Source organism: Paralichthys olivaceus, chromosome 17 (genome assembly GCF_024713975.1).
Source record: "Paralichthys olivaceus isolate ysfri-2021 chromosome 17, ASM2471397v2, whole genome shotgun sequence".
NCBI classification, from domain to species: domain Eukaryota; kingdom Metazoa; phylum Chordata; class Actinopteri; order Pleuronectiformes; family Paralichthyidae; genus Paralichthys; species Paralichthys olivaceus.
Window position 1 is genome coordinate 12,862,636 of NC_091109.1, and position 15,075 is coordinate 12,877,710.

The window sequence follows — 15,075 nt, forward strand, 5'->3', positions numbered from 1 at the left end:
TTGAATATTTTCTATATTATTTTTGCTTTATACGTTAAGTATTTTGTGTAATATATATGTAGGGAATTAAATCTTTGACTGGAATCTTTAGGATCATCAAAATTATAATCCCATATTATTAGTATGTGTTTTTATCCCATGTTATTGACTTTTAATTCATCTATCCATGGATAAAAAACATTTTTTTATTGTTATATCTTTTTTTTGTCTTTTCTTGGCTCATCAGTCAGTTGTAAAGCACTTTGAAATGTACTCACCTGTATTAAAGGTGCTAAAGTTTGGTGGATTGGTTGGTTGGTTAATTAATTAATTAATTGGTTGGTTGGTTGGTTGCTTAAATAAATTTAGTTGCAGTGATGACTATATAAAATTGAGGTAGAAGTTTCCTGCTTCAGTTTTGTTTTCTTTATTTTCCTTCTGAGAGTTTCAGTTTCAATGTTTTCCTATATGTGTTTGTTGAGAAATTATATTTAGTCCATGATGGTTATAAGTGATGAGTTCATTGGTTGTAGATTTCAAAATTAAAACCTTTATTTTCTATGTTTCTCTCCAGTGAAGTCAGACAAGATGTCAGAGAAGAAGGAGGAGATCCTGGAGGATAGCGTTAAGAAGACGGGCCACTTTGAACCTCTGAACAAAGCTGACCAACGAGGTGTGAAGGTCGAATACGCAAGTACTGAGACTCCAGCGAAGGTGGAGAAAGAAACAGAGAAGGAAAAGCAGACAGAGAAAGAGAAGGAGGTGAAAATTGAGGATGACAAAAAGGTGAAACCAAAAGAGGCAGAAGAAGTGAAGGAGACAGACAAACAGGCAGAAAAGGTTGAGGAGATGAAGAAGGAGACTGAAAAGGGAAAAGAAAAAGAGACAGAGAAAGTGGAGTCAATGCAGCAGAAAGAGGATGAGATGACCAAGGCAGAAGAATCTGTAGAAATATCGGTGAAGACTGAGAAAGTAGAAAAGGTTGAGATGGAAGAAAAGGTAGAGAGCAAACCTGAGAAAACGGAGAATATCGACAAAATGGACAAAAGTGAAAAGGTTAAAGTGGAAGAAAAACCAGAGAACAAAAATATTGAGAAGCTTGAGAAGACAGCGATCAAGGACGACAAAGAGCACATCGACAAGGTAGAGAAGACCCCTGAGCCACAGCCGACACCCGTGAAGATCGACACCGGTTCCGACAAAGTTGAGAAGGAGGCTGACAGAGAGACGAAGGAGGCTGACAGAGAGACGAAGGAGGCTGACAAAGAGACGAAGGAGGCTGACAGAGAGACGAAGGAGGCTGACAGAGAGACAAAGGCGACGGCTGAAGTGCAGGAAAACAAGAAAGAGAAGGCTGATGCGGACAAAGCCCAGAAGATGGAGAAAGAGGGTGAGGTGGAGAAACCATCTGAAAAGCCGGCAGAAAAACCAGAGCAGAAGAGCGAAAAGCAAGAGAAGCAGGACCAAATACAGGATGAAAAAAAGTCTGTAGAGAAAAAGGATGACAAGAAGGACAAAGCAGCAAAGGCAGACGTGGGAGAGAAGGTCAAGAAATCGAAACCTCTAGCCAATGGAAGCAGCGTGGCACCCAACAAAGACGTGGCAGGTGCAGACAAGAAGACCAAGGTAGGATTTGTTTTAATAGTAAATACTTAAAGGATGCATTTACTTTAAAGAGTCCATGTATTTATGGTATTTTAAAGTTCTTTTATAAAGTTGATAACAAGATAGCAGAAAACTGTTTGGGAACTCAGTATAGTTTATACCTCCTCCAAGGCCCAACAGTCACCTTATTAAATCTCATTTAAAGTCAGTAGATCCCTATATATATATATATCAGTCCTCTTAATATGTCAGCTTTTTTTCATCAAGAGCCACAAATTATTCGAAGAGAAATTATCGAAAATGCTGAAAAACACTCATCAACATCTCATAAACAAATTGATTTAATCCTGGATCCGCCCCTTGATCCGGATCCACACCATCTTTTAATGAGTTTGTCTCCCACCCATACCCCATCCTTAAAGTAAACGTTTTAGTATCATGCATGCTGCTAATGCTTCTGCCACCCCTTTGTTTTATCCATACGTTTACAGAGCTAATTCAAGGCATACTCTTGTGTTAATAATAGAAGTGATTCTAATTATTATTTTTAGCATGTGTTTTTGATTTAATTTCTAAGGTTGAACTGCTGCCTGCCTGCTGCCGTTATCCTCCATTATCCTTATTTTTATTTTTCCATGTCCTCTTTGTTTTCCCTCCTTATTTTCCCTGTCCATCCATCCATCCATCCCGTTTGGCCTGTTCCTGCATCACAGTCTGGTACCGGGTTGACCAAACCGAGCGCCGCTGCCAAAATGCGGCCAAGCTCCGCAGCTGCTAGCAGTGGTTCGCTCGCAGCCCCGTCTAAGCGCCCCACACCCTCCTCCACCACCTTCACCTCAGACAGAAAAGCAACCACAGCAAGGGCACCATCCACAGCCACCGCAGGCCCAAAGAGGCCCTCTACCACCCCTAGCAGCCGCCTCTCGTTGTCAGCCACAACCAGCACCACACGTGATGTCAAACCCAAGGTGAGTGTCGGCTGTCCGAGCGTCTGTAAGAGGCTGCAGATTGCTCAGTTACATGGAACAACGCACTTGGATGCAGATAGGATTTACACCCAACAGCACAGTGACAGGTCTATACAAGCCTCCTCGAAGTGCTGTTAATAGTTTTAACCTCTCACTTTCAACCAGAAATGATAAGGTCACATTGACTCAGTTGGTTATACAAGAGAACAAACCTGATGGTTTTGGAACAGGTCAAAAAATATCTTCCTATTAAATGGATCTGTGTTGATTGTAATGGTATTCAAAATCTAAAATGTTGAGCTCGGTTCTTAATTTTGTTGTTTTTCCTTTCCTCGTAAAAATCTGTTTCCTCCTAGTTGGAGAATTTGGCCATCTGGTCTGTGTGTGTGTTAGCATGCACAGGCTCTTAGTCGGGTACTGAGGAATACAGCTGCTGAGCTTTATGTTCAGTAAGTCCAAGCTCAGATATAAGAAAATAAAGTGTCCTGTAGAATGGGTTTACACATTCTCACTAGCTTTTGTTAATGGTTCACTAGTGGGGCACTTAAAGAGCACATACCTCTACAAAGACCCACAAGTCCCCTAATGAAACCACAGTTGTAAAGTTGTAAAATGTAATGTCTTTCCTGATGCATACCGCATCCAACAGGTTTCATGGCAGTCTGATGAGTAGTTTACACATAATCTTTACAAGAGGATCCTAATACAGACCATTTAACAAACAGACAGATGAAAACATAACCTCCTGATGTATTAAATAATGTATACATATATTTTAAATAGAAGTTTTAAGCTACTGATTTAAAATATTGTCACATTTTTGTTGCTTAGTTTAGATTATTGTAATCAAAGACTTTAAGACGGAAGTTATTAAAGTTATTAATGAAGTATAACAGGTCTTACTTTCCCGAAAACCTCATCAAGTCTGCACTGATGAGAGTAATACGAGTAAATCAGAATGTTTATCCCTGCTAATGCAGTTTTGACCATTTGCCCTGAAATTCTTTATTTTTCCAGGTTTAAGTTTTTAAAGTCAGCTTCTTCTTCATCTGTTTAACCCATAAAACCTTCATTAATGGGGCCTCATTTGAAAGCAATACTCAAAAATATTATAAAGCACATATTTGTAAATTGTTCACCTTTATGAAATGACTGCAGTGCTCGCACTTGTATTTCTTATATTCCTGCTGGAGGTCTTGTTCCTCTCCTCCTACCTTTCCTGTTTGTGTGTAAACAAGGTTAAAAATAGCAACAATAAAAAATCATCAGTAGAAAAAATGATTCATGGGGCAGTATGAATACTAATATTGAAAACCTTGCTTAATAATATCAGGGTCAACTCTTAAGACTGATTTCTAAAACCGCACATCAGCTAAAATTGTCTTTTGATCCATTCACTGGCCTGCACCACTTCCTCATGCTTTGTGCCTTAATCCCTGTCAGCCTTCTCTCACTCTGTGTGTAACTTAGTGTTACACCACCACCGCCACAGAGTTAGCAGTCACTGTTTAGTCTCTCAGCGCCCAGGGTGCTGTGTGACTCAGCTCAGTGTAGCCAGCTTGTTGCAGGGCGGCTCAGCTGTATGTGGAGCGTGGCATCATCATATGGGCTGATGAGAGTAAAATATGCTGCTTAATGAAATGTGCGATCCTCACGTAGCGTCATTAACAGCAGCAGATGATACAAAGTGCCCTTTTTTTCATTGATTTCTAGTTATAAATACTAATTTGACCCTTTATACATCAGTCTCTGGTGGTGTCCTCCTGTCCCTCTTCTGTCTCTGTTAACATCTGCCTTGTTTTTGTGTCTGTCCCTCTTCTTAGACGACCACTGAGAAGCGTCCCCTCGTGCCAAAGGCGAGCACTGCCACCTCAAATCTAACAGGCCCCACTGCTGCCACCAAAAATGGAACTGCTACCACTGCAGCCAGTAAAACCACCACATCTGTGCGGACGTCACTGACTACTCGCACCAGTACCACTGCAGCCAAAAAGCCTCTGGGTATGGCAGACATGCTCACATGTACAAACACACACATGCATTTCTGATGATGTAAGAAGAGATCTTTCTTTTCTTTTTTTTGTCTTGGATTGATTTTTATTATTATAATGCAGAATAAGTCCATGGTCAAGAGAATATTTTGCGATTTTGAGAAATATTACAGGAATAATGTGATTTTTTTGGAGAATAAAGGTCAAATTTTATGAGAAATTTATCAAAATAAGGTTGGAATTTGATGCTGTCTCCTTTCGGGGGGGTATATTCGAAGATCAGCCTGTTCCCTGTGTTAAAAAGAGAAATATGGAGCATCTTGTTTGGTTATATTTTAGAATAGGTTTCACATATAACGAGATTCTTAATATTTTGGCTTATCATCACCACATTTTCATACCAGGACATTGTGTATTAATCACACACATAATGTCCTAATGGCTATAAACTGTCTGTGTTTTAGCTCCGAAGACAAACAGCAAACCAGGAGACGAGAAGAAGCCCAGCACTCTGAAGACTACTGCAGGTATCATAGCAACACTCACCTCCATTATTATGGAAAGTCCCAGAAAAGTAATACAAATATCTCAAATGAACAGGTTTTTTAGTTGATTTAGGAAAATAAAAAATGTAAGCATTTAATGACTTAACTTATATAATTATAAATACCTGTATCTATAGAGTACACCCAGCTGAGTTTTAATTAATATTAATTCATAATATTTTCAGTAATAATCAAATAATCAAAAGGTCAACTAAAAATGACTGAAAATATTATTAAAGTTCTATTTTTTATTTAGATCCTCAGTGTAGGTAAAACAAGGTGAAGAAAATAGACGATTGTAACACCAGTATCAAAATAATAAAAAACAGTCCAATAATTAAAACCTATCCATGTAATTTCACATCTTCAGCATTATAAAAAGATCATACTGTGTGATTTAACAGGTTTAACAGAATGACTGTGCAAGGGACATAAATGGCTTATATGTAGTACTTTGACAACTCTAGTAAAGTAGTGCCATATGGGGTTTTTTCAGTTCTTTATTCAAGAGCATGGTCTTTCAGTTTAAGAGCAGGACTCTTACGTCCATATTTTACCTAGCCTGGCACTCAAATATACCTTGGTTGTGCTTAGATTCCAGCTCTATAATCATTTCTTAGCCAATACAATGCCAGATGTAGTGATGAAGAATAACCTTGCCCTGTTTGTTAAAGTAACCACTCGTACGAGACTGTGAAAGGCATAGAACTACCACTACCCACTACAAGGACAGTTTCACTTCACACTGCACCATTGCATTCTATTGAAGACTTGAAACTTTTTGCAAAAATAAATCCAAGAGCAGAAGAAACAATCAGAGAGCAGACCTTTCACGTGTGCACAGAAGCAGTGTGAGCATGAGGAGAAGAGCTGAAGCAGGAAATCTAAGCACAGGCAGCGTATATTAGAGTGCAAGCACTAGGTATATACTCAAACTGATAGACTCTTGAATAAAGATATAAAAAAACCCATAGTGCTATTATTTCCTGCTAGTGTCAGACCCTGTGCTTCTGCTTTCTGCACACCGTTTCCTCCCTTTCTCTTCCTACACAGTTCCAGCTTCCCTCTCCCTGTCAACAGATTAGTTTATATTTTGGCATCATGACAGCTGTCAGCAGGAGTGCGACAGTGCAACACACACTGGCCGTCCAGCACAATGCTGGGCTGGCTCGTACAGAGCGAGGCTTTATTGCTGAAAGGGCCTGGAGAGTTAAAAAAAACTTCACGGCAGCAGTTTATGGATTACTGTCCCCTCGCTGTTGACAGGAGTTAGCAGCTCCTGCTGATGCAGCCTGGGGAGGTCTAATCTGCCAGGGCTCGTGTGGCAAGTCAAATTACTCTTTAGAAACACGGAGGCAAGCGGGAGGTTTCCTTCAATTAAACAGGTCTTACATGAGCAGGAGATATACTGAAGGCTCTCAGGGAGGATCAACAGCAGGACATGTGGCTCAGCATTCCTCAGCACTTCAGTAAAGAAAGACATATCACAACTTGTGCGTGAACCTCAGTGATTTTATGTGGCGTGAATTTTGCTGTGCCTCTGCTGAAGTAAAGGACGCTATATTGCATTCACTCACACAGGAGGAGATTTAAACATGCACTTTTGCAGCACTCCGATTTTCTTGGACCAAGTTACAGAATAAGGATGGTCTTATTTATTCATTATTGACTATTAATTATGGAAAAGTCAGCCAGATTCCATCGGACATGGGTGGCATTACGAATTAATGGTTGTCAGCTATAAATACTACAGAAAACTCGTAGACTTATAAGGTTTGTTCAATGAGATATTCTCACTGATTTACAAAAGCAGGACAGCAGCTGTCAGTGAGATCTTAAAGTTCAACTTTAAAATAGGTCTGAATGAAAGAGGATGATCCCTCGGTGCTGGGTTGTTTTTCTTTCTGTCTCTGTCTGCTTTTGCTGATTCACAGTTCGCTGATTCACTGTTTTACTCCACTTTCCCTTTTTTGTGTGTTTACACACACTTATACACATTTATCTGTCAGGGTGACAGCCAGTGACAGCAAGACAGTGTCCTCTGTGGTTTGGCTTTGGGTCAAGTGTGTGTGTGTGTGTGCACGTGTGTCTGTGTGAGTGAGAGAGCGAGTTGTGGGTATACCTAACGTCTCTGAGTTTCTTTTTTCATTTTTCTTCATTCAAGTGTAGCAGGGAAATGTCAAAGATTCCAATATTTGTTAACCAGTGTCAGAACTTCTGCAGTTTCGTAAAATGTTTTAGTCTATGTTGTTCTCAACTCACTGGAAATAAATAAAGAATAACACTCAGATTCAACTAGAAGCAAATTCAAAGTTTCATAAGAACAGATCTGTCTATTTATCTGCCTCAAACAGCCAAATAAGCTAAAGGTCACAAATCATCATGTATCTCAATCAATCTTTCAGAAACAAACAAAAATACAAAAAATCTAGAAATATATAAATATAATAATCTCTGTTATTTAATTACTTAATTTCACCTGATAAATAATGTTTTATGGTTTTGGACATACAGGTATATATATATATATATATTTAACGTAGAGAGAGCCAGGTCAGCTTTCCCCCACTATGAAACACATAACACTCTAAATAACACTCTCTTTCAGCTGACTCGACCAAGCCCAAGACCACCACCACCACCCGCAGCGCTGGTGCCACCACCACCACCACCACCGCCTCTCGCGCTCGAACTACAGCAGCCAAACCGGCCACACCATCCTCCAGCACCGTGCCGGAGAAAAAGCCCTTGGTGCCCCGCGCCCCTCGGGCCTCTTTCTCTAGCACAACTACCGCCACCTCTAAGACTGCGACTCGACCCAGCACAGCACCAGCCCCTGACATCCGCAACGCCCGCTCCAAGATCGGCTCTACAGACAACATGAAGCACCAGCCTGGAGGAGGGAAGGTACGTCCACTGGTGGGTTCTCCTGCAGCTGTCCGACCTCTAGATAGCTCTCTATGTTTTTAAGAGCTTGTACTTTCTGACTGTCTCTCAACTAACATGCTTTGTGAATGTAAGACCTAACGTGTTACTCTGGTACTTTTCAGTGTGAGCATGAAACACAACCAGGTTACTACGGTCTCATCAACAGCTACACTTCTCACCTCCTTGAATATTTGGTTCTGTTGTTGTCTTGCTCGGTTTTAAGAGCATGTTAATTTCTACCATTTCAACCATTCTTCAAGCTTTTAACTCTCACAACGTCTTTGTTGGAACATTTGATGCATAAGTTGGAAAAAAATGTCAGAGGAAGCTTGTGTCTTATATAGTTCCCTAGGTCTTTCTCTCTATCCTGTCTTGTTTCTTAAAGGATTATCCCAACTCATTGAAACGTTGGTCTTATTTTCATGACCAACTCCTCGACCCACACAGATTGAAGTAGCTGCAGATACACACCTCCCCCTCACATTTATGAGTTCTGTGAAAATATTGGCCTCAGACCCAAGTTTCAGTGGAATGATCCTTCAAGTTCTTCTCTTCTGTCATATCACCTCCCTCTTCTGTGTCTGCAACCAACCATTACCTTCCCTCCATTTCCTACTTTTACAACCCTCTTCCCTGTACCTTTGTGTCTTCCTGCTCTTCTTTTCTTTCTTGCATCCTCTCTTCTCTCATCTCTCCATGTCCTTTTTTTCTTCCTACTATTCCTCCCTTATCACATTTGTTGCTTTTGCTTCTACCCTTCTTTCCCCTAACCTGAACCTTAAGGCCTTAACCATTTTTGCCTTGTGGTCATAATATTTATCCTCCTCCTTCTCCTCCTCCTCCTTTCCTTGTGTTTTGTTACAGGGTGTTGTTGTTGTTGTTGTTGACCCAGGGTGGGCTTGTCTCCCTAGGTTTCATCTGCCTCTCAGAGCAGGGCTGTTGCCTCCAAAGACACGAGCCAGGGCAAAGTGAGTTCCCCTCTCCATCCCCACCACCATCACCACATCGTCCTCCTCTTTCCTCTCTCTTATAACTTTATTTTATTACTCATACATGTTTTGCAATTTCCTTTTTACAGCTTCTCATATTTTTTATATGTTTTGTGTTTTTAGTAGTAAAAGTACCCTGAGTATCCTGAGCTGTCACACTGTATTCTCAAACATAAACACACAGCTACAGACACACTGTACTTATTCCAACATGTCCATGGAGAATTAAGATTTTTAATCACATGAGTGACAAAGGATTATTTCTGCTTCTTTATTTTGCTTCATTGTTTTGAATGATGTGTTCTTTCTAGCAGGCAACATGAACGCAGTTTACTCTCAATGACAACAGACTGTACAAAATGTATCATATGAAAGATAATTTGAAAACCAACTGAACAGACTATGATTAGGAAACCTCTTCTCCTGACTGACTAAAGTCAAAGGATGAATTTAATGGGTATTTTTAGGGATGTGTGCTTGACATCAGGATTTGAAAAAGGAGACAGAGTCAATGTCATGAATGTCTGGTGGGAGGGAGTTCCAGAGGCGGGGAGCAGAGCAGCTGAATGCTCTAGATCCCATGGTAGTCAAGCGGGCAGATGGTACAGTGATGTGGATGGAGGAAGAAGACCAGAGAGTGCGGGAGGGTGTTTCGATGTGTAGTTCAGAAAGGTGGCGCTGTTGGGTGTGAGGGACGGGCGGAGGTGATTAATGTTACGTGGATGGAAGTATGCAGACCCAGTAACATTATTGACTTTAGCTTGGAAAAATAGTGTGCTGTCAAGGACGACACCCAGACTCTCAACCTGAGGGGAATTAAGGAATTACCTATAGTGAAGGAAAAACTGTCTGATTTTGTTAAGGTGGATTTGGTGCCAATTAGGAGAAAGAGTTTTATCACTGTTGAGTTTGAGAAAATTGAACCAGGATTTGATTTCCTGTACGAAATCAGAGAGAGTGGTAAACGGGAGAATGGAGGTAGGTTTGGTGAACAGGTAGAGCTAGGTGTCAGTCGCATAGCAATGAAATTGATGTTCAATTTACGGAAGATGTGGCCAAGAGGAAGTAAATGAATAATAAACTGAAGGGGCCCCTGGGGAACACCGATAGTTACTGGCAATGGCTTCTTCTTCATATAATATTCACATACAGCAAAATCACTGCAGAGAGATCCTCCATTTACAACTGCATGAAAATAATACAGCTTTAACAGTAAAAGTTAAAATCAGTCACTTTAGGGCTGATTGGAAAATGTTTGTCCTTTTGATTCCAGATATTTCTATGACAGAAATATAATTTGTTTTTAACATAGTGTTGTCCTGCGAGGTGTTAAACAGTGTTGGACTGTGATGTCAGTCAGAAGGCTGCACTTGGTTGGTGGATCGTCCCACTGCTGCAGAGACTCTGGTTCTGGTTGCAGTGACCAGAACCTAATGAGGGATTATGCTCTTGTCCCTGCTGTTATGACTCCTGCTGGTTGATGGTCATGTGTGAAGCAGGCTGTGTGAGAGATGGTGTGAGAAAGTGTTTTATTGAATTTTAAAATGTAAAAAAAATGATTCACGTGCGCATCAAGGTTTTGTCTAATAGCAATTTTGGTTTAACCTGCATGTCATAACCCAAACGATGTTGCCGTCATCACTCTTTTTTGTTTAAATGTGCTTAACACTTGTCCTGTGTCTCCATCAAACACATGTTCTGAGACTCCGCTGCATTCTCCTCAACAGGGACACATGTTGTGCTACGTGTGCTGCATGTGTGTACTTCATAGAATAGATCCTGTGAGGCTTTCACTGGCTCCTGTCTTCCTTTTCTCCACATTTGCATAAAACAATATTTGGATATATCCCACTTCTTATCACTGTTTCTTTACAAATGGAAACATGAGCAGTATTGATCGTGTCAGACATTTTATCTGCCCCGCAGTTGATAGCAAGATCAGATGAAATAGTTCAAATATCTGCAGCCATTTTGCCCAGGTGAACCTTGCTCCCTTCCTCTGTCCTTTTTTCAAGCCCGACCTGTGACTTCTCCTCTACTCTCTTCTTTTTATCCTCCTTTCTTTTGTTCTTTTTTCTTCTCTTTTTGTCTTATCACCTCTCTTTTCCTCTCCTGTCACGCCCTCTCCCCTCTTGCTGCTATGCTGTGTCCATATAGGTTCAGATAGTCTCCAAAAAGCTGGACTTCAGCCACGTCACCTCACGCTTGGGCTCCAAGGACAATATGAAGCATGTTCCTGGTGGAGGGAATGTAAGTACTGTCTGGCCCACGACCAGCGACCAATTAGTCAAACAATTGGACTCAGTTAAACAGATGGGAAGAACGACAGAATCAAAGAAATCTTGTATTTCCATCCCCTTGTTGCTCCTAAAAAGGAACAACGGTCCTTAGAACCGGCTTCTCAGCCTTTTGCAGAGTCGAGGCATTCCCTCACAGTCAAGCTACACACCGCACATCAACACATAGCGCTGCTCTGCGACAGAATTCGAGCTACAGGACAGCATGCGAGCAAGCCTAACGCACCGGCCCCTTGCCCACAACCTGCTTCACAGCCCCCTGCTCCTTTAATCTCTTCTTGTGTTGTCCTGCCCTGTCACTAACTCACTAAACACCAGTCAATCGAACAAACTCCGCTGCCCTCTGATTGGCTCGTAATGATTGTCTGGTTCTGAGACACAGACGACACAGATGTGAATTTGGGATTTCTGGTTTTTCTGTCCTGTCCTCAGCTTCTTCTTATGGTGTCTGACATTTTTTTTACCTGCAATCTTTGCAGCAAGTGTGCCAAATGATGTCACTGCAGTGATGTGTCATAATGTGAATTTGATAAAAGTGTTCATTTCAACGATGGTGAGCCTGGAGAATGTGTTTCCTGGACACCAGGACCCTGTCTGAAATCCCAAAGCTCAGCATGTTTTCTTACAAATGCGATCTTGAAGTTACAATCTGATTTCTTTGTGTTTGTCTTTTTTCAGTAGATTTTTGCCTCAGAATGGAGTAGGTGATACTGTGATCACTGCTTGTCCGACACTCAGAACACAGTATAAATATTCAAAAATACAACAGAGTATTGGGGCCACATCGAAGTTTAAAATATTCTGAGATTTTGAGAATAATGTGATATTATAAGAATACAATTGTAATATAATGAGAGAAAAGTCATGATATTACAAGAATAAAGAAAAACTAATAAGCAGCAAGGACAACCCATGCTCAGTCAGTGGTCGTAATACTTTGTGGTGCAAAAAAAGTCAAATGAAATTGGACAAGAGGATAGTCTCTCTCATGACCTTCGACCCATCCTGTCTGTTGTCACTGTTGATAAAGAAAAGCTTGTGTGACATTTAACAGGTGCAGATACTGAACAAGAAGGTGGATTTGAGTAAGGTGACGTCAAAGTGCGGCTCCAAGGACAACATCAAGCACAAGCCTGGTGAGCTGGAAGATGTTATGAGTCTGCTGTGATAGTTATTAGCGTCTCTGTACACTCAGCAGATCCTGCCTTCATAAAAGGTTCAACGTGTTGCTACAACTCCAGATGATTGTGTTGTACTGACAGCTGTCAATTAATATAAATGATAAATGTTCTATCAGACCACATTGGTTTCATTTTCAATTTAATAGTTTAAACATCCATCCAGTCTTCAAAACTTTTAGGAAACATCGCTGCTGGTTACATAAATGAGTTAACATAGCATTATAGCTGGTTTCAAAAGTTATAATCATCTCCAGCTACAACATTTACAGTGATATGTAAGAACATCATATGTTCTTTTTATTTTCTCGACATGAAGAACTTGTTAACAATAAAAACCTCGTGTTCATGTGTTCATCACACACTGATGATACTCTTGTGTGCTGCAGGTGGCGGGGACGTGAAGATCGGGTCCCACAAAGTGAACTTTAGGGAAAAGGCTCAGTCCAAAGTGGGCTCCACTGACAATTTGAGCCATTCACCTGGTGGAGGGAACATTAAGGTGAGGTCATCACACATGAACACATCCTTGTTTTGACTTTCCTGTTAAAGGAAACTGAGATGTGGAGCTGTTTTCAATTTCTTTCTCAATTTCAATTATTTTATGATTCAACCCCACAATTAAAATGCAGTTTGAACGGTAGAAGTTGATATTATGGAGTGTTCAAGATCTGTTTCCTTCTCTACCTGCAGTTTGCTGATAGTGGCGACTACTTGATGTAATCCTGATGGCAACAAATGATGCATTGTTTCACTCGTCTTCATCATTATCAGATTATTATAACATTAAACTTTCATGACTAATTGAGCTATTATTAAATTAAAGAAGAATCAGAAGTACTTTATTAATCCCTGTAGGGAAATTCAAACGTCACAGAGCTCCTGAGAAAGAGGTGAAAGAGAAAAAGCAGGTATAAACATAGTAATATAAAAGTCAGGTAAGACTAAAATGAAATAAAAGATATACATATGTAGAAATAAGAACTGGGTATGTATAGATTTACATTTGTACATGATTGTAAGTTTAAGTATACACAGTATACATGTTTAAGATTATTTACAGCTTGTCATTATACAATTTGACAGCCACAGGCAGGAATGATATCCCTATGGTATTGTTGTTTACAAAGTGTTTAATGCACAAGACTTTGTTGATGTGTGTTTAGATTTTACACAGCAACCGTGAATTTACACAGATGCTGTGTATATCTTTCATTCAAACAGTGTGACCCGGTTATACAGATAAAATACTATTTCTCTGTTGTGAAATAGTCTGAATGCTCAACTCAGCCCTTTCCAACTCATTTAAAGTTCTAAGCATCATAATTATGGGTTATTTTGTGGATCGCTACTGCGAACTTGCAAAAAAAAACTACTACTAGATATGATGTCACCTGTCCCCTCAGCCTACTGCAGTCCATCTGTGTTTCATCATCACAACCTTCACTCTCATCCTCCTCCTCCTCCTCACGCACTGTTTTGCACACCCAGTCGTCATCTGCACCCTCCAACTCTGTGAAGATTCATAATCACAGGAAAAGCTAAAAATAGCAGTCAGATAATAGTGACCTTCAAGTAGCTTCTGGATGAGTGTTAACTGAAGTCTATTTTTAAAGATGATTTACACAACTTTGAAACATGTCCTCTTTAAACCAACAACAAAATCTGTTATTTTTCCACTCTTGCTTTTGCTTCATTGTCTTAGAAAGATGCAAATATATAATATCATTTTCTTCAGCCTGACTGATGGAAGCCCCAGATTTAATAATCATTGTTAGGAAATGAGGAAAGGTGATGAGTCATATTGAGAGTGTTTTGTTCTGCACACTAACTCAGACCTTTTTTTAATTGTGCAGAGGTTTTCACGCCACTGTGCTTTAACCATAAAGCCTTTTTGTTTTGTTTTTAATGTGTATTTACCCGGTTTCACCAGGATGATACGTTTTTGCATTTGCCGTTTAACTTATCGTCAATTATTCTTCATTCACTCCGATGTAGAATAACATACGAGATCATACCAAAGATTTCACAGCTCAGGAAAACCATTTCTACACATGTTGACTGCACTTCTGTCTTGTTTCAATTTAATGTGCTTGACTTTCTTTTCTATCACTGCATTCATGTGTTATTACTTTTTTGTAATTCCATCTTCCCCCACCTGAGTCTGGCTCCAGATCTTGTAAGGCTGTAGCAGACATGTGCTTTACTTTTGTAAGCAAAAACTAAACTGTTCGTCTATTGTTTTTTGATCCGCACATGAAGAGCTATATACAGATTTTTACAACAAAAAAAAAACATTATATATGTGGTTATATAGATTTGGAGCCAGGTTGTCCCATCCCCACCAATTGACACGGCCTGCTGTGTGTTTCTAGGCTGAGGGGGGCCAGGAGACAACTGAGGGGAATGGGACCCCCCTGAGTGGCACCCAGGCCCCAGCCCCAGGCTTTGAGCCAGGGCAGGCTGGGGACCTCGCTGCCCACGAGAATGGGCTGAAGGACGGGGCTCCATGTGATAGCGAGAGTCTCCGGGAGCCCCAGGCTCTGGACTCGAGCATCCCAGAGACAAGTAAGTTTATGTTTGTGCCTCATCCAC

The 15,075-nt window shown here is 40.5% G+C and overlaps 1 protein-coding gene across 13 annotated transcripts in view; it reads left to right on the plus strand.

Annotated features, from left to right (window-relative positions):
• Positions 1-15,075, plus strand: part of LOC109629516 (microtubule-associated protein 4) — a 94,450-nt gene that overhangs the window by 74,744 nt on the left and 4,631 nt on the right. For 5 of the 13 annotated variants that reach the window (XM_069511988.1, XM_069511987.1, XM_069511999.1 and 2 more), the window contains 10 exons: positions 554-1,605; positions 2,298-2,552; positions 4,376-4,553; positions 5,008-5,070; positions 7,697-8,007; positions 8,928-8,984; positions 11,163-11,255; positions 12,357-12,438; positions 12,870-12,982; positions 14,856-15,048. In XM_069511988.1, coding sequence (XP_069368089.1) covers positions 554-1,605; positions 2,298-2,552; positions 4,376-4,553; positions 5,008-5,070; positions 7,697-8,007; positions 8,928-8,984; positions 11,163-11,255; positions 12,357-12,438; positions 12,870-12,982; positions 14,856-15,048 — 2,397 coding nt within the window. The remainder of the gene's footprint in view (positions 1-553; positions 1,606-2,297; positions 2,553-4,375; positions 4,554-5,007; positions 5,071-7,696; positions 8,008-8,927; positions 8,985-11,162; positions 11,256-12,356; positions 12,439-12,869; positions 12,983-14,855; positions 15,049-15,075) is intronic. The other 8 variants (XM_069511991.1, XM_069511990.1, XM_069511998.1 and 5 more) reach the window with 5 other exon arrangements.